Raw genomic sequence first — 17,359 nt, forward strand, 5'->3', positions numbered from 1 at the left:
CTTGGAGCGTAATGTGATCATTTGCCTGGCTGAACTTCTCAGCATGACGCTGCGACCTATGAGCACCCAGACCTTAGACGATGCCGTCGCCGTGACAGGCTGGCATGAGTATTTCTGGGTATTCGTAAGTCTGTTGCTCCTCTGATACTAGCAGCGTCTGTAAGACTCCCTCATCCCAGAAGTATCATCTATTGACCGATGCACAGGATCATAGTCACTACCCTGCCGGACAGATAAACTGTCCTGAGTCGATCAACATCTCAAGCATGAAGCTGTTTTCTCAACAAGTTATGTGCCCGCTTACAGCCCACGACAGTGCCAGGGTGTTCTTGAGAATTAGAATACAGCAATATTTGGCGACTCAAAGGTCAGAGCGGTGGCGCTATACCTTCAAGGAGGCAACAGGATACAATTTTCGAATTGGCGGATCACCATCTCGTCTCCATGTTGGAGGTGCAAATCTTGAGTCAATGCTGATCATCAGCACCTTTCATCGTGATGGGTCAGTCACAGATGGTCAGCCAGCCCAGGTGCTGCAGCGGCATACACAATCCTACATCCATAACAATCACTAACTCCTCTGCATAGTGATCACCCAGAGGTACCCTCATAGATCGCATCTTAGCCTCTGTAAAGCATCTTCAAACCCTCCCAAACAATGACCATAGCGCTTCTGCACAGTAATTACCCCACGATCTCGCAAAGACTTACCTGGCCCAGCAGGGCCGCGGTATCCTCCGGAGTCCTCTGCCTGCTCAGATCCATCAGCCTGCGCCTTCTGTTGACCCTACTGGTCTTTTGGCTACCCTTATGCATAGTACCTATAAGCCTAAAGAGCTTAAGCAGCCACAAGTCCACCCGCAGCAAGCTTTTGGCAACAGTTCGCCTCCTACCAATAACTGTTCCTACTTTCTGAACCATCTTAACCGCCCCAAGCTTAGCCAAGGCAATCAGCAGCAGTCAGTTTTGACCGAGGCTTCCCGTTCAACGAACCTTACGCCGCAGTCGCCCGAGAACACTCCCGGTTAAACCGCCCGTTACTCGGGTTGCGTCTTACATCTACGTGCGATCTCGCAAAGACTTCCTGACTGCGTCCTACGTCCGCTTCCGCATCAGTTGTGCTAGTAGCACTAGTACGAACATCAGACAGGCCGTCCTCTAGGCTACGTCTCATGACAAGCAAGAGCCTTTGGTAGGATGTTCCCACCTTAAGAATGAGTTCTACGCCAAGTACAACAAGGGTCTGCGGGAAGTGATAGAGTGCTACGAGCGCACTATCCTGAAGAAGGATCAGGAGATTCTGGACCTCAGCGTTAAGCTTAACTTTTGGAAGATGGACTATAAGCTCAACTCTTGGAAGATGGACTGAGAGCTTTATAGGTTGAATGCTTCAAGGAGCCAGATCGCTTGATCATCATTATAACAGCTCCAACACAGTAATACAGCCTACATACCCTATCCGTTGCTGATCGTTGCGAGCCCTGCACAGCCGAATCGGAAGATCCATCGCTCGCACGCGGATCTCTTTGTCTCGTATCGCCTATGTGGTTCTCAGCGACAGTAAGGCCATCAAGCCGTTCTGGGCCACAGTGCGATAGGAATCCTAGCAGGCGATTACTGCTTGGCTCACTGCTTCGCGTTGATATATTGGAAACTGATAGTGATTCATTTAACTGTGGCACGACATCTATGGCCTGGCGGTTCAAGGACCAGGCAAAGTGCACCGGCGCGGTATCCAAGTCGAACCACCTTTACACCCTTCCCGTGTTGCCGCACAAGATCAAACTCATTTACTTACAGAAGCATATATGAAGACACAAGAAGGATCGTACACAGGCGTCTCGTGGACCTCAAGAATCTTGCGTCTTTTCAGTCCAATCCACACTCTCCGCGAGGCTGTTTAAAAGATGGCCGCAGAGCCACTCGACCTGATTGTTGTCCTAATCCAGGGGCTCGCCCCTCACTTGAGAGGTTGCCCTTCAAATTTTCCCCAATACACTCGAGCTTGGCTACCGCACCATGCTGCAGCCTGGTGTCAAGTACACTGGCTTACATATAAGCCTTCAGGTTGGTCGCAGGGCCTCCTTAAAGGTGATTATTGGTAACAGCCGGTTGGTTGACACTATCCAAACTCGGATTTACACATGAGAGCCCCGTTTTGGAGCTGTTTGAAAGCACAATTCGACCTCGATCCATGACATTCACCATTGACACCGACCGCAATTCAGGCTAGTGAATTGTGCTCCTACAGCAGCGACGGTTGTGTTCTTGACGTGTCGTATGCGGCCTATATCAAGACCCCCCAAATTCGACTCAAGGTCCGGCTCTCCCCAGACATCTCCAAGCATATCTCCTTATCAGATATGGACGTGCAATTAGCACCGTTCGACTTTCCCACGGGGGTGGATCGTGGATCGTGGATCGTCTTTGGTGCTTGTTTCGTGGAATCCGAGATCGTGAACTTTGCTCAAACTTGGCAGGGGAAATGGAAGTTGGCCAAGCTGTGGGTCATACATAACTGTGAACATGCTTCATCTTATTTAAACCTCGAGTGTATGATGGCTGCATAACATGAGATCAGTAGCAAATACGAACCTCATTGGACACACACACAAGTGCAGTAACAAACGTCAGAAGCGGAGCTGGTTTACAGCCACCAGCCCGCTCGGCGTATGTAATCGATTTATGAGGTTGGCACTTTTGAAATGTATTGTGTGTAGGTTGCCTAGCATGTGGGGGAATTGTTCTCTAAGCCTTATGCTACCATAATAAAGCAACCTAAGTGCTAGTCTAAGCTTGCATAAAGTGACTAAATTATTTCGTCGCTTATGCCTTTTGGGGTCGACCCTTCTGATACCCTGAGGCCTAGCTTTGGAGTAAAAGCTACATGGATGTTTATACTTTATCTAATTTCAACGCTAGAAGAACGGGAAGATATCACATTCGCATCATACATCTCATACATAATCATAGAGTTCACAGTATTATAATGCATCGACCAAAAGTTAAGGAAATACTGATTAAATACTACTCGTTGGCTAGCCGGGAGGGGGGTGCCAACTAAGCAAGCTTAGTTGGCCACAAAAGTGTGAGACGGGATAAAAGTGTGAGACGATCACAAGGATCACATCTGGGTGGCGAAATCCGATAAATCAATCATTAGATGCTCTTCTGATGTCGGAATAGGTTTAAATTGATGAAAAAAACGAAGTTTGAAGCTTCTCGCGATGTATTGACTATCTCAGGCTGGGGGAAGTGACTGGGGCGGCCGGCAAAGAGCTGTGGCCCGGGAAACTGAAGTCCCTACAAATTATGCTGTATCCGTGTTATCCTGGCCATTCAGGCTTCCTGCCGCGAAGGCTCTTCCCTCTCTGATGAGCTCACGAAGTGACTCACGTAGCTGCGTTTGGTGTTTATAAGGGCAAGGCGTGGAGGGAGGAGGGGAGTCATAGTCGGGCAACGGCGGCAAGCTCGGGGACTTGGGCGGCGATGAGGCTATCACGACTTCCTTGTGTGCGGCAACATTGATGAGAGGAAGAGTATCCTCTTCTTCATCCATTTCCTCATCAGGATCTTCGTGTGTGAGGCGGAAATCGACTGTATCATCGCTGTGAAGGAGTGCGCTGAAATCTACCTCGTTGAGCGGTTTTGGTGCAAACTGTGCCTTGCGAATAGACTCACGGACTTCGTCAGGAAGCTGAGTATCTATCATATAGCCGTTAGTCTCTTCTTTGAGTGCATCGGTCATAGCGGACCGTTGTGTATCCATCGATAGATAGTCATCCTTCTTCCCTGTGTGCTCCAACCACTGCTTAAACCGCAAATTCTTGGGAAATCCGTTCACGATGTGCTTCTTATCCGCTCGCCACTCATCTTTGAGGCGATCCATCTCCTTAATGAGATCTGATCGGAGATTGCGGATTCCCTGCTTCTGCATCTTCTTACAATCTTCCGCGATAGCTTCCTCCTGTTGATCTCGGAGTCCCTGCAGTGATACTAGAGGAATAAGGTTAGATACAGTCTTTGCACGCTTGCCGCGCTTTCTCTCGTGATATCGCTTCTCGATACGCGTTTTGCGGTCGTTTACGTACTTCTGAATAACATCTTCTAGCAATACAGCTTCGTGAACGATGTTGCGGATATGCTTTAATCCTTGCCGTGTAGGAGAACTGAGGATATCGTGATATCTCTCGCCGATGCTCTCAGCGGTGACGGAAGCGCTCAGAAAGCGTGTTTCTGACGGCAGAAGCGAAGCATGAGCGGGCGTGCAGGTCTTCTTCTTTCCTAGCTGCTTGCGAAGCAGATATTCTATCGCAGGTCGGGGCGTGAGAGGAAAGATGCCGCATTTTTCGAAGCCTCTTATGATATGAGCTTTTGTGAAGCCGAGATTGAAGATCTCCTGATTTTGGTGAGAAAAGGCACGAATTTAAGAGAAGGCTCAACTGGAAGGCACATACCTGAAAAGCCCCCGCAAAGGCACGGCGGCCAAAGGTGAGATCTCCCTTCCGCAACGCATCGCGAAGCTTCTTCTGATGTGCATCCTTCAGGAATTGGAATACGCCTACATCCATCGGCTGCAGGATATGCGTAGAATGTGGAGGAAGAAATGCAACGAGAATATTGAACTTGATCATATATTCTCTGAATTCGAAGGCGCCGTGCCCGGAAAATCCGTCGATAACGAGCAACCGCCAAATCAGCTCCTCCGAATTCTTGTGAAATGAAGCCGGCGGCACATCGTGAGTATATTCTCGGTCATACTTATCCTGCAGCTGCTCATTGCATCCAAACCACTCTTCGAAGTCAAGCTGACGATTCTTCACAGCTGCGGATTTCTCCCAAGAGCAGCGGTTAAAATGCTTCGCCCACTCCAGCGTTATTGCTGCGTTGGAAAACGCCGAATCCGACTGTGCAAAGTGTATATCAGGATCTGCATCGATATATGCCCACTCGAGTGTTGGAAACGACTTGAAGATAAGCCAAGGAGGAGTTGTATCGCCGGCTGCGTTGCCTGAGCCGATAACTGTGCAAGTCTCACGATCTTGCGGAGAATATACCTCTGTATAAGCTTTCTTCTTGGTGCGTACGACAAGGCATTCCATTTTATCCCGTAACATACCAACTCTAACTCCTGCTTCATCTGCATTCCAGGTCTCCGATGCGCCGATATTCTTCATGCGAATAGCTTCCTCAAGTCGTTGGAACCACTCCTGCGTATCCTCAACGCCTGCCTCCTCATACTCTGCTCGCGATCCTTCTCTCGACTTCAATATCGATTTCGCAAGCTCAGGATGATCCTCACGGAAGCGTGTGTACCACATCTTATGCATAGGCTTCGCCTCAGGATCACGGCGGCGCAGCAAAGTAAGTGCTGCATCCTCTATTTCCCACTTGGAAGCCGGCAGACCTGACCTATCCATCCACATAATATATGTGACGATAGCTTCTTCTTCCGCATCCGTGAGTATACGCGGGCGGCCCATCTTTGGCTCTACAACATCATTATAATCGAGGGAATTCGCAGCCTCAAGCCTCTTCACGATGCGGGCGATAGATGCTCGAGCAGAGCCGGCATATCGATCTTCAGCTTCACGAAGTGAGAGAGGCTTCTTTGCCTGTGAGGAAGCATCACGAGAGCGGCTTTGGAAGTGTTGGCGCGAAAGAACGACTGCACGAGCAGCCTTGAGATTGATATCGGTAGGCATAATGAAGTTAGACACGATTACTTGGATTTTCACTAATTGGTGTCCTAGAATTCATTGGTTTTGGCGGGCAAAAGTGATGAAATCGCGACACCGATCGGTGCGGGGCTGTCTCACACTTTTATCCCGTCTCACACTTTTGTGGCCAACTAAGCTTGCTTAGTTGGCACCCCCCTCCCGGCTAGCCAACGAGTAAGCTAAACTCGCGTCATGCGTTACTCGTCATATCACTAATCGTACACTAGGTATTAATCGAGATTAAATAACCAAGACATTTTAGTCCATAAGACCCTTCTTGCCATCACCATCGGCATCCTTGAGGGGGTTGAGACGATCAAGCAGGGAAGGCTTTCGCTGCTCATTCATTCCAACGCCAGAATCGCCGCGGCCCTGTGGGTTGTTAGAACATGTGATTCAGTGAAGATGATATAGACTTACGTGAGAAGAGTTGCTCTTAAGAGGATCGTTGTGAAGGCCACCAGTCTTCATGGAGTCGTACTCGCCGCCAGAGTGAGGCTTGTTAAGGCCAGCAGTGTTGGGGTTTCCAATACTGCCACGGTTGGCACCCATGGTGCTGGTGTTACCCATGGTTCCAGTAGATCCCATACCGGAACCGACACCGGAAGTTCCGGGAATACCCTCGTGGGTAGCTCCGAGACCACGGTTGCCCTCCATGTTAGTGGGAGCAGCGGCGGCACCCTCACGGTTCTGATGGTGGTGATGAGCAGCGCCGGCAGCGGCAGCGGCTGCGCCAGCTCCAACGCCAGTGCCAACTCCAGAGCCAAGTCCTCGGGACTTGGAAGACTTGGTCTTGCCCAAACCGCGGGACTCCTCATCGCTGGAGCTCATGGAGCTGCTGGAGTTGGATCCACGGCGGTTCTTGTGGCCGATACCGTGGCGGTGCTTGCGAGAAGCTGCAGTAGCGCCGGCGCCAGCCATTCCACCAGCGGCAAGACCCTCGGCGGTGTGGCCAATGCCACGGCCCTCGCCATAGTTGTCACCATGGCCGTGAATATGCATGCCCTTGTCACCTTCAAGCTGCTCATTTTGTAACTCCTTCCTGTAAGGCTTGGGACAACCGTCGAACTCAGTTAGCTTCTGAGACGCTTTCTCAGCAAGACCTCCACGTTCGGAGGTAAATTCCTGGAGGGTCTTTGCGGGGAGAGTGGAAGTGCCATGGTGCACACTAGCAGCATGATGCGTTTCGTGAATTGGGATGGTAGTATGAACAACATGAGGCTGCACAGTTTCTTTTTGAATGACGGGCTGTACGTGTTCATGTACATGATGGTGGATGCGCTCGCCAGTCACTGTAGGGGCGGTTTCAGCAGAGTGTGTGGTGCTGTGTGTCTCAGTAGTGTCTCTGAACTTGGCAGCTTCTCGGTCGAGAGTGGCCCGAGTCTGCTGGGCGTCTTCATGATGGATTTCCCGGTGTTCAACGGGCATAAGATTGTGGTGGTGCTGCTCGGGACTGAGTTTGTTAGTATATGCATGGAACTGGGGAATATCTCGCTTACAGAGTTTCCTTGTGAGTGATAGGTTGAATTGTGGTATGATGATGATCCTGATGAACTTCCTTATCCAGTGCAGTAGTCACAGACTCGTGCTGGTGAGGTTTGACATGTTCTTGTGTTACATGGCCTCGAACGTCCTCATCAACGGTGGTCTTGAAATTTTCTTTAGTTTACCTGCATATAAAACAAATCCATTATTAGAAAATCTTACCTTGTGCTTTCCATCGTGGGAAAGGAAGCTAGAAACGGCAGACTTTGCTTTCTCCATTGTGGTTGATTTGGGTATTGGTTACAAAGTGAAGAGGATTTGGTGATGATGGTTGCTTTGCTGTTGTAAAGTGGCTGATATGAGGATGATGATGATGATGATGATGATGAGAATGAAGCTGTTGAAGTTGAGATGTGCTTAAACTTATATACTTGAGGATAGCACAGGTCGTCCTGGGTGCCCAATGTATCCTTAGCCGCCTCTTCATCATGGGAATCATCATGAACGTCATCTCAATCGAGCTCCGAACCTGACTCTGAGAGTCTCAGCCAACGGTGAGTTTCAGAGGGAGCTCCAGCTTCTGGTGTGGGCCGTGTCAACGTGTTGAAGCTGTCATGATGATGACGACGGAGAGCTCCAAGCCCTCCATGTCATCCCGCGATCTTCATTCGGCAACCATCTTGAGAGGAGAACACGACCAAGGTAAATTGCACTGCATCTGCAGCTGGATCTGGACGGGAGACAGTGCACACGTCAAGTCGACCCTAACGGCCTAACCCCTGGTATGATGTGACCTCAGTAGTATGTCAAAGACCTGCGCTTGCAGGCAGAGAACAATAACAAGCAATCAGCTTTCGTCCACCTCAGCTGAATTCAGGGATAATCAACGTCACGATCTGTGATTGCTGAGGAACAGCTGCTCCGGTGTGACAGAAACCCTGTCTCAACCACCCAAGTTGGCGGGTCGCGCATGCCCGCAGAGAAGCTGATCCGCAACCGGTATTCGTTTCTGGCGATACCCTCGTCGTAATGTCTCCGTTCGGAAATAAGAGGCCATGGGTAAACAGGAAGTGATAAGCAGGTTCTTGCCAAGAGGCTGAAGAGCTAGCTCCAGATTAGCATAGCTAAGCATCCACTAGCGTGCTGTAGCTCCGATGAAGGGCGTCATCGAACTTCGGATACGCAAACTTCCACATGATCCTCGCCGTCGATCCCGGAGACACGATCTAGACCGTGGACCTCAATTGATCAATAGGAAATAGGGGGTGAGTGATGTAAATATGCGTTATGCGTTGGGGCCGAATGATGACATGGAGTTTCTCCGGATCGAATAGAGTTGAACCGAGTTGAGTTGGGTCCTGATCTGATGGATGGCCTCAGAAGCAATTGTCCGAATCTGAGACATGAGCTCTAATCAACAGACGCAATCGTCTCTTTTGTGGCAAACTCATATGTAGTGACTGAGTTGTTTCGTATCACTAATACACAAAACAATCTCCCTAATCACGATCGCTCCTTCTCTTTCCTTGTTTTCTGCCTGCTCCTTTTCCCTTCCTATTATCGTTGAGCTCCTTCCGCATATTCGCCGCCTCCCATGGCGAGCCGTATCAAAAATTCTTTCAAGAAGAGAGTTTCACGTCTTTTCTATAGCGGCGGTGCAGAAAAGACATCTGAGGGTCTCAACTCAGAGCCATCAAGCAACAGAAAGTCCCAATCACGCCATCGCAAGTCATTGAGTCTCTTGAGCAGAACCTCAAGGTCAGAACACAAGGTCGGCCATGAGGCTCCTCAATCAAAACCCGCTGGTGCTCCTCAAAACACCAACGGCTTCTTAGCTCATCCGGCAGTTCAGCCGTTAGAAGCAGATCTGACCCCCAAGACCCCAAGACTGGAGCGCCAACGGCCTGGTATCCAATTAGAAGACGCCGGTGAGGCACACACTGATGGAAATGCCCCCGGCAATGAGTACTTCGATGCTTCGTCAAGCCAGGCAGCTCGACAACATACAACTGGTTTAGAGAACGCGAGCCATCAGAAGGCCAGACCAGCTAATTCGCCTGATGCAGAGGACCTCGAAAGAAGGCTGTCTCGTCTAGCTGTTTCTCAACAAGAATCAGAGCTTCCTGAAATAGAAGTCGACCCTTTGACTCCATTTGATCATTTCGAGGAGGGCCATTACGACCAGGCGAAGCTCTCGCGACTAGCAATCGGGCAAGAAGGTCCTGAAAAGCCAGCAACACACATCAACCCCTTGTCTCAAGAGTCTGATGTCAATCTGGAATCGAATACCAGTCAGGAGGGCAACATTAAACACAACTTGGAAGCCATTCACCCTCGAGACGCCGAGTTCGACCGTATCAATAAGGAAGTTGAGGCTGGCACAGAAGGCGGATCCAACTTCCATCTCCAGAACAGCCTTGACTTTGACAGGACAGTTCACACAGACCGAGACCCGGTTGTCCATGAGCATGTTCGACCTCATGTCCACACGATCTACGAGCCAAAGCGCACCATATCTGTTCACCATCATGAGCATAGGACTCTGATTCAGCCAATTAAGGACCCTAACCCTACAATACTCCCCGAGCAACACTGGCTGCAAGATGATAAGACCGGCGAAATCTACAGAATCCCTGATGAGCTGGGAAAGCAAATGATGTAGACTGTATATACTATGGCGTTATTGTTTATCTGAAAGGCTTTGGAAGCGAGAGCAAGGTGTATAACATATATAACATTTCAACCATAATAAATAACTAATTCCACTTGTCGGTTGCCTTATGTGGCTTGAGAATGAACTAACCGGGCTCTCGACAAGCCGGCTCTTGTGCTTTCAGGGCCAATTCTTCTGATACCCTGAGACCTGCCTTAGAAAGCAGTTGCTTTCAGCCGCAGATGCTTGCCAGCTGTCACCGGCCGCCAGCTGTTTGACACCCTTTGCTTGCTGCCTTCCATGCGATTCTTCGAAGGTAACTAATGGTTTCTCGCGCAAGATTTTGTTTTTGTTTTTCTTCCTTCAATTGCCTCCCTCCGTTCAGTCTACCCAGCTTGTGCACGACGTCTCTGCGGCGCCCTCTCCTTTTGCTCCGGCTCTTGCGACAATTCGTGATAGATTGTTTCTATCATATTTCCTTTTATCTGTACTCCGCGAAGAATCCAAGGACGATTGGATACCGGTGCTCGTTGAGCCTGGTGTGTTTTTAGCTCGCCGAGTTCCCTTTCGTCCGGAACAACTCCTTGTGCTGTTATCTCTCCCCCCTCCCCTCCCTCCTCGCCGTTGAGAATCCGTCATATCTCAACCCACCTCCTCCTCCGGCCCCAAGGGCAATACTCCTCCCTCCTCCGCCTTTGAATCCAAAGCTCCCAAGGCCCCCTCTGAAGACAAGCCCCGTGGCCTTGTGACAGTCCTCCAACCATGTGCTGTTTTGATCAGTGAATAGTTCTTTCGGCGTCTCATCAGATATACAGACAAAGCTCGCCACACAGCGCGGTTTAGGGCAGTATTTGGGCTCTCTTATGCTTTCAAAAGCTGACATTCTTCTTAGTTGACTACCTAGGTACCAACTTCGCGCGCCGGTCCCATGCGAGTTCCGAAGGCTTAAAGTCAAGTTCCAACGCGAGATCGTGGTCACCTTCCGGGCCGCAACCATTAATTACAAGACCGGTAGGTTCTTTTCTACGTTCAGGGCAGAAGCATCTTCCATTTGAGTTTCTTGTTGGTTAGAGTCAATCTCCATATGGCTTGATACATCCTGCTTCGCCTGATCGGAGGACTCTCCATTTGTACAAATCTGAGAGACGACATACCTGGCAGGGTTAGCTATAGAGGGGCCTGTGGTTTAAGCATTATCTTCCCTTGGGAACGAGAGAAACGTAGAGATGGGGCTCAATAGTAAGGGTTACAGGGGCTCGTAGAGCTAGCGGGAGATTTATAATAAGCAACGATAGGAGTGTACTTCAGATACAATTCTATTCTGTACATCGTTATATCTTGCTCAATCCCGATGAGAGAGCCTATTTGATCCATTCATTGAATACCTAGTGGCAATTTGTTGGGCAGTCATCCCGCCGTTTGTTGCTCTCGTTGCGAAAGATTTTGTCATGGGTACACTGCCCGGCCTCCCATTTGCCGCTGGATGGCCCAAATCACTATACATCTCTTGGAAAAAGAACTTGAGAAATCATCAGACTGATGATATCAGCAAACATTTTCAGGATAATGTACGGGGAGCTAAATGGTTTGCAATATGACATGTCTCGTAGCCCCTATTTGACAACCCCTGGATGGGATAAGTCAGGCATATAGCTTCTGTCTTTACCTCTTCCGCTTCCAAGCTCTCACTTTTTTTCTTTGCATTGTCATTCACCGGAAGCATTTTATTGCGCGACCGGGATTTGGTCACAGCAAACCAATCCGTGCAGTGTTAGCACGCTCGCTATCGATCCCTTCTGGGCGGTAAGGCTTTGTTTACAAAGTAGGGGAGTTGCAGCTTGGTCTCCATTTCATCTGTCATTGTGCTAAAAGAGACGACAACACCTCCTTGATATGAGATATCGGCCGTATCATGGTCAGGGCTGCCGATGTCAACTAACACATTTGGAGACCAGATGCCCGCAATGCGTACTTACGTCAAGTTCGGACATGTAATAGATAGGCATATTGATGGTTGGCAGGTGGTGAATCTTGTGGGAAGGTTTAATGTTGGTAGAAGGAGCTTCGCCAAAAGATCTAAACATGAACACTGTTGGCCAGTGCCAAGGGGGCGCATAAGTTCGAACAATATTTGGGTAATCCCCTCTACCCCGCGGCGATAACACTGAGTCCAATGATCAGCCATAACGATATAGTATCAAAGAGCCTGTGATCTGTTAACAATGAATATACCCCCTTTGGTGCAGTGGTTAGCACGCTCCGTCTACTGGCACCCGTTGGGTCCGGTTTCATCAATTCTTCTAGAATATGGGATGGAGATCACGGAGAGCCCCGGGTTCAAACCCCGGAAGGGGGGTCAATATCTTTTTCTCTTTTTTTTCCCTTTGACGTATCTCAATGTTAGGCCAGCGCAGCTCCGCCAGTACGTTGGTTGACAGTGCGAAGCCAGCTGGCCAGTGCTACTTGCAGGCGTGTATATACATACACATAGTTTGCATTTTTCTTTTGATGTCGTGCTTTATCTGCGATATTCATCTCGTTCTCTCCACTTTCAAGCTGAAGATCAAGATGACTGACGATTGAAGGTGGAGCAGTTTCAAGAATGTAAGGAAGGGTCCTCTTAGAACTAGTGATATATGGCAACTATCTGATCTGGGCTTTGGCAATAACATGTCCGTAGATATTAGCAACGAGTACTCAGTAAATAACACTTTGAATCAAACAGATACTGTTTCTAAACTTTGATGATATATGTGTGACAGTCAGCGTCCTTCACAACTAGCTGTGATCCGCAGCTGCTACAACCGATTCCCTCTACATGACTTACCGCACAAACAGCTGCACCTAGTTACAACTGAGAGTGTGTTCGCAAGGTTGACCGCAAAGTCTTGTTGAGTTCGTTTGTAGACATCTTCAGATGTGTTACCGTTAACCCCTTAATAGCAGGGGTGGCCGCAAATGTAATCTGCTTCTTTGAAAAAGTACTACGTGAAGGTCTATGAACAAACACGCCGCTAATGCCATCAACGTTATGATAAAGATGTTGACAGCAGTGACTTTATGGTTTATTTTCCTCTGTATGAATAACTGACTTCTATCCCTGCTTCCGCCATATACAACCTTGACCGATCCTCCATCGTTTGGCTAAAGTCAGGAGCTTCTTAAATCTGCCAGTTGACGTTTTTCCGTTTAAACGTTGACAGTACGTTGCATCGTCAGGCTGGATGTCGTTGGTTTAAGATATCATTAGACCAATCATGGTGGGTCCCGATGGCACGCAAGAATGTCCATATAGTTTTGCCAAGTAACTGGGGTCCCCATAGCATCCACCTCGTCTGTAATCGATAATCTTGACCGTCTCCGGGTCTTGTGGTACAATCAAATCGTTCTCTCGAGACGACTGCTTCGACGACTTTCTTCCAGTGATATGCGAGAGCCATAAAGAACATCTATTGTCACGGGAGTGACACTCAGCGCCCCTCTTCTCCCCATACCCACCTTTTGTGACACTCAACAACACTGTTCAACATTACCGCAGCCATGTCCTGGCAACCCGACCGACTCACTTCAGCAGCTTGCTACGTGGCTTAAGGACTCCCTCAGCGGTTTCGAGTTCCACCTGGTGCGCGAATCTTCCAAAGCACGTAGGAAGCTTTTCTAGCTTTGATCAGTTACTGACTTTGGATAGACCCAGACAGAGGCTTGATCATCAATGTCTGAGAGTCTGTGTACTAGCACGAATTGACCATGGAGCCGGACGGTTTGTGGAACAATGGGGTTAACGGGAGGTTATCTGATGTCGAACTGGAACAATTCTTCATTTTAAGGTTGAGTAGGAAGACGACATCGCCCAAGTGCAGCAGCGGGCACGTAGATGTGGATCGATCCCAATGTTCTGATGAAAAGTGAAGGGAAACTGAATTTCAATTGAAGCCCTCCTCATTCGCTGACCGATGAGTGTAGAGGCCGAGAATATAGATCCAGTCTCATGCATATATGCAATGACTAAGTTGATTGTTATATCTAGGGGTGGAGCTGCAGCCAAAGGCCCGTCGTGCCTCGGATCACAACGTAGCCGATCTGGACTTTAACCCCCATAACTATTCAAGTGATGCCAGTGGTACTTTAATCAAGCACTCTCCAATGCTTACATAGGACCTTTCCTTTTGTCTTGCCTCAACTTGCCTTCCTTCCTGTCAGGATTCGGGTAATCATAAATGCGTGACTTCCCTCCGAGTGTCAGGTTTCAGCTAATCGCAAAATGCGTTACCTCCCTCCAGTCTTTTTTCTCTTCCTTCCACCAACACTAAGCACATCATCAAACCACCCGAGTTATTACAACAGTCGGCACAACAGCCACAGATGTAGGGTCTCGAGATCCAGGATGCTCGCCCCTGGGTGTAGCAGAGGCTCTGTCGAAAAAGACAATCAACAGGTAAGTTACTATCTGCTCAAAGAAAAGGCCAATCTTCTAACACTTTTCATAATAGTGGACCGCCTCATTGTGTTGCCCCCGCGAGCCCAAAAGGTGACAATTCTGTTGTGTTTAAGCCGCATAGCGAGATGCCACAACAATTAGTTCCTTCTAAGGTCACAAGAGAGTGCATCATGACAGATGCAGGGTCTCAAGATCCAGGATGCTCGTCCCTGGACCAAAGGCCGTGTAGCAGAGGCTCTTTCTAAAAAGACAATCAACAGGTGAGTTACTATCTGCTCAAATAAAATGCTAACCCTCTAACACTGCTCATAGTGGCCCACCTCCTTGCGTTACCTCCCACAAGCCCCCAAAAGGTGGTAATTCAGTTGTGTTTAAGCCACCATACTAAGCGACGACACCTCATCCTCCTGAAGTAGGGCTCAGGACCTTTCGCTGATTCATAAGGGTAACCTCGATAGAGGCGTGCACTAGGTTTATTGGAGTTCCCAAGATTCTATACCAGTTCACATTGACGAGGACGCCAAGTGCGACGTTATGGCGAGGCATAGGTGGAAGCAGTGGCGATTAAGACGGCGGCCGTGTTGGTCATTCCAGGATCGATGTTGAGAATCTAGAGAAGCTCGAGATATTTTGTAGATTTTGTTCCGGAGTGGGAGCAACTCTGATTCCAGTTCAAGGTTGGGGCTCACCAGCAACTAGATAACATGATCGACTTCACCTTGGCACATCACAATCACGCCAGTGCATTCTCATCTTCACCAAAAGCAAGCAATGCATAATCTTTCCTGCAGCTCGTCTAACCACCGCCAAAGCCCAGTCAGTGGCCTCACAACACAACACTCCTCCACAGCAGCCCGAATATACCGCTAAGACTGAATTGATGATGATGATTACCATCTTTCTTAGGCTTGCAAAGCTCCCATGATGGTAAGGGTGTCAAGTTAAATGGTGCACCAGCGAACAAGTCCTGCGAATGTTCCAAATTCAAGATCATCCTTTCGGACAGATACCTAGGAGGTAGGCCATGTCACTGGCTAATTCTACTTACTTAGCTACATTAGTACCTAGGTAGTTAAATGCAATGTGATTAGGGCAGGCAGAAATTTTTCTCAAGTGTTGCGTCATGCCTCGCCTACGTTCGTTTTGTGGACATTCTACTTTCTTTGCTCTTCACTGCCGTCGACCTTTTCTCCCCCTTTTCTCCCTTCCCCCTGTTTGTCATACTTCCTGAAGTTCAGTTACCGGCGTCCTTGTGGCCCGGTCTTGCTCTTTCTTTCCACTCCGGTGGCAGCCAGCCACGTTCGTTTAGATCGTCTATATCATTCAGTTCTCGCTCCCCGTCTCTACCTCACCTTCATCCTCCCTCGACAATGGCTACCACCGATATGGATCACACGGCCACCACCAACGCCATCCTTGCCGACTTGAGGCTACATCAATCCCTACTCCAGGTGGTGCTCCTACTCCAGATGTTACCCCTACTCCAGATGTTACCCCTACTCCAGATGTTACCCCTACTCCAGATGTTACCCCTACTCCAGATGTTACCCCTACTCCAGATGTTACCCCTACTCCAGATGTTACCCCTACTCCAGATGTTACCCCTACTCCAGATGTTACCCCTACTCCAGCCAGACCACAAGGTGCTTCTGCTTACTTCCTCAGAGTATGACTACTTCCTCCCGGCACGCAACCAGCCAGTACGGTCTCCTAGTACTACAGGCAAAGGCTCTGTTAAGTAAAAGGCTGCACCTGTTCTCCCGGACGTGCCTAGTTCTCTTCCTATCAACCCCAAGAAACCACGCCTCAATGGACCGGGCAACGACGATGTTGACAGCGATGACGATGAGCTGGCAGGCCTTGCAAGTCTGTCAAAGCTCCATCCTTCGCTCTTCGTACAAAGCAAAATCAAGGAACTACCCTCTCTGCCTCTAGGGGAGGTTGCAGCTGGCTCGCCTCCAGCGGCTCTTCGAGGACCCTATCCAGTTACCACACCGCTGACATATATATCCGGTCCACCTATAATCAACCAAATGCATACAGTTTGACAGAGAATGAAGTCATTAGACGATCTCATACAGTTTGCTGACATTATCGGCCTGGGTATTGGGATAATCGAATAGCCGAATAGGCTTCCAAAGGTGGTAAATCATGAGACTGTTGACTGCGGGCTCTCTGATGATATTCACTAACTTGAGAGCACATGATATTACATGCCTCTTTTCAATTGTTAAGACAGTAGTAGCATACATGTAATTTGCTTGGGTACAATCGGAGTCTCAAACCGAGGGCGACTGGACCCGGTACTTATGGTTCCTAGAAGTAACGCGTCCCTGTATGGCATTGAGACCTTGCTAAGTCCCTTCGCGACCTACAGGCTCAATGGAGTCCAGTCGAAGTGCAGATCCTAGAGGGGCGTCGGAGTAAGGTAGATCAAATGCATGCATTGTTCTCTCGAACTAGCTTCATTGCAACGGGAAAGTTTAGAGGGGTCCAAAACATATACTTTTAGACTAAGTACGGGTCACGAGTCAAAGCCGAACGGCATTCTAAATCACTTTATTCATGTCATTTTGGTGGGTTTTGCCTACCTGATCACTGACGCCAAGCGCGAGTTTTGGGATGAAATTAACCCCTTGAGATCAAGATCAACTACACTGCCAGGAATACCAACATAGATCTATAGAAAGACTATGTTTAGAATCAAATCGTGGTCCCAGGTCATCCGCAAACTCGACCACTGCCTCTTGGAATAGATAGCAAGTGTACCTTCATTGTTGTTTTGTTTTGGTGTAGGGTGGCTAAAGTGGATATCGGATTTGCACCAACCAATCATGGTACAAGGAATCTCCATTCAGGACAGATACTAATCATGAAACCCAACCTTCTATGCACAAGTCATTCATTGGGACGCATGACAACCATATTGTATCAGAGACTTTAGAGCTCCGGCTTGAGCATGTAATATACGATATTAAGGGATATGGGGATCCTCTATCCCCCTCACCAAAAAGGACACCTTCGGTAGCTAGGCTCCGAAGTGACCCACCGAGGGATGGACGG

General features: G+C 48.8%; 4 protein-coding genes and 1 non-coding gene across 5 annotated transcripts; 4 read left to right on the top strand and 1 right to left on the bottom strand.

The window, feature by feature from the left end:
• Positions 1 to 43: 43 nt before the first annotated feature.
• B0J16DRAFT_378424 (uncharacterized protein) lies at positions 44 to 1,369 on the top strand (the record flags this gene model as incomplete). Its single annotated transcript, XM_046130919.1, has 4 exons — positions 44 to 124; positions 721 to 959; positions 1,006 to 1,133; positions 1,185 to 1,369. 4 exons carry the CDS (start codon positions 44 to 46, stop codon positions 1,367 to 1,369), a joined length of 633 nt encoding a protein of 210 aa, XP_045989622.1.
• A 4,402-nt stretch (positions 1,370 to 5,771) lies between these two features.
• Positions 5,772 to 7,653, bottom strand: B0J16DRAFT_329549 (uncharacterized protein). Its single transcript, XM_046126334.1, has 4 exons — positions 7,428 to 7,653; positions 7,220 to 7,368; positions 6,141 to 7,173; positions 5,772 to 6,092 (listed from the first exon to the last, which is right to left on the bottom strand). The coding sequence occupies exons 1-4, from the start codon at positions 7,482 to 7,484 to the stop codon at positions 5,979 to 5,981; spliced, it is 1,353 nt and encodes a 450-aa protein (XP_045989623.1). The 5' UTR covers positions 7,485 to 7,653; the 3' UTR covers positions 5,772 to 5,978.
• Positions 7,654 to 8,386: 733 nt separating this feature from the next.
• B0J16DRAFT_329552 (uncharacterized protein) lies at positions 8,387 to 9,970 on the top strand. Its single transcript, XM_046126335.1, has one exon. The coding sequence runs from the start codon at positions 8,800 to 8,802 to the stop codon at positions 9,865 to 9,867; it is 1,068 nt and encodes a 355-aa protein (XP_045989624.1). The 5' UTR covers positions 8,387 to 8,799; the 3' UTR covers positions 9,868 to 9,970.
• Positions 9,971 to 12,089: 2,119 nt separating this feature from the next.
• Positions 12,090 to 12,214, top strand: B0J16DRAFT_t18. The gene has a single exon. It is a non-coding gene; the product is annotated as a tRNA-OTHER (tRNA).
• Positions 12,215 to 14,159: 1,945 nt separating this feature from the next.
• B0J16DRAFT_329558 (uncharacterized protein) lies at positions 14,160 to 14,699 on the top strand. The gene is made up of 3 exons (XM_046126336.1): positions 14,160 to 14,293; positions 14,349 to 14,556; positions 14,609 to 14,699. The coding sequence occupies exons 2-3, from the start codon at positions 14,474 to 14,476 to the stop codon at positions 14,682 to 14,684; spliced, it is 159 nt and encodes a 52-aa protein (XP_045989625.1). The 5' UTR covers positions 14,160 to 14,293; positions 14,349 to 14,473; the 3' UTR covers positions 14,685 to 14,699.
• Positions 14,700 to 17,359: the final 2,660 nt, after the last annotated feature.

Source organism: Fusarium flagelliforme (genome assembly GCF_020744385.1).
Source record: "Fusarium flagelliforme strain FIESC 12 MPI-CAGE-AA-0113 chromosome Unknown B0J16scaffold_1, whole genome shotgun sequence".
NCBI classification, from domain to species: domain Eukaryota; kingdom Fungi; phylum Ascomycota; class Sordariomycetes; order Hypocreales; family Nectriaceae; genus Fusarium; species Fusarium flagelliforme.

Excerpts from the sequence above, each read along its gene's own strand:
- B0J16DRAFT_329552 (XM_046126335.1), top strand. The coding sequence starts at position 8,800 with ATGGCGAGCCGTATCAAAAATTCTTTCAAGAAGAGAGTTTCACGTCTT.
- B0J16DRAFT_329558 (XM_046126336.1), top strand. The coding sequence starts at position 14,474 with ATGCAGGGTCTCAAGATCCAGGATGCTCGTCCCTGGACCAAAGGCCGT. Across the intron at positions 14,557-14,608 it reads TCTAAAAAGACAATCAACAG|TGGCCCACCTCCTTGCGTTA; the intron begins GTGAGTTACTAT and ends CACTGCTCATAG.
- B0J16DRAFT_329549 (XM_046126334.1), bottom strand. The coding sequence starts at position 7,484 with ATGGAGAAAGCAAAGTCTGCCGTTTCTAGCTTCCTTTCCCACGATGGA. Across the intron at positions 7,369-7,427 it reads CCCACGATGGAAAGCACAAG|ACCACCGTTGATGAGGACGT; the intron begins GTAAGATTTTCT and ends GAAAATTTCAAG. Across the intron at positions 7,174-7,219 it reads ATCACTCACAAGGAAACTCT|TCCCGAGCAGCACCACCACA; the intron begins GTAAGCGAGATA and ends TAACAAACTCAG.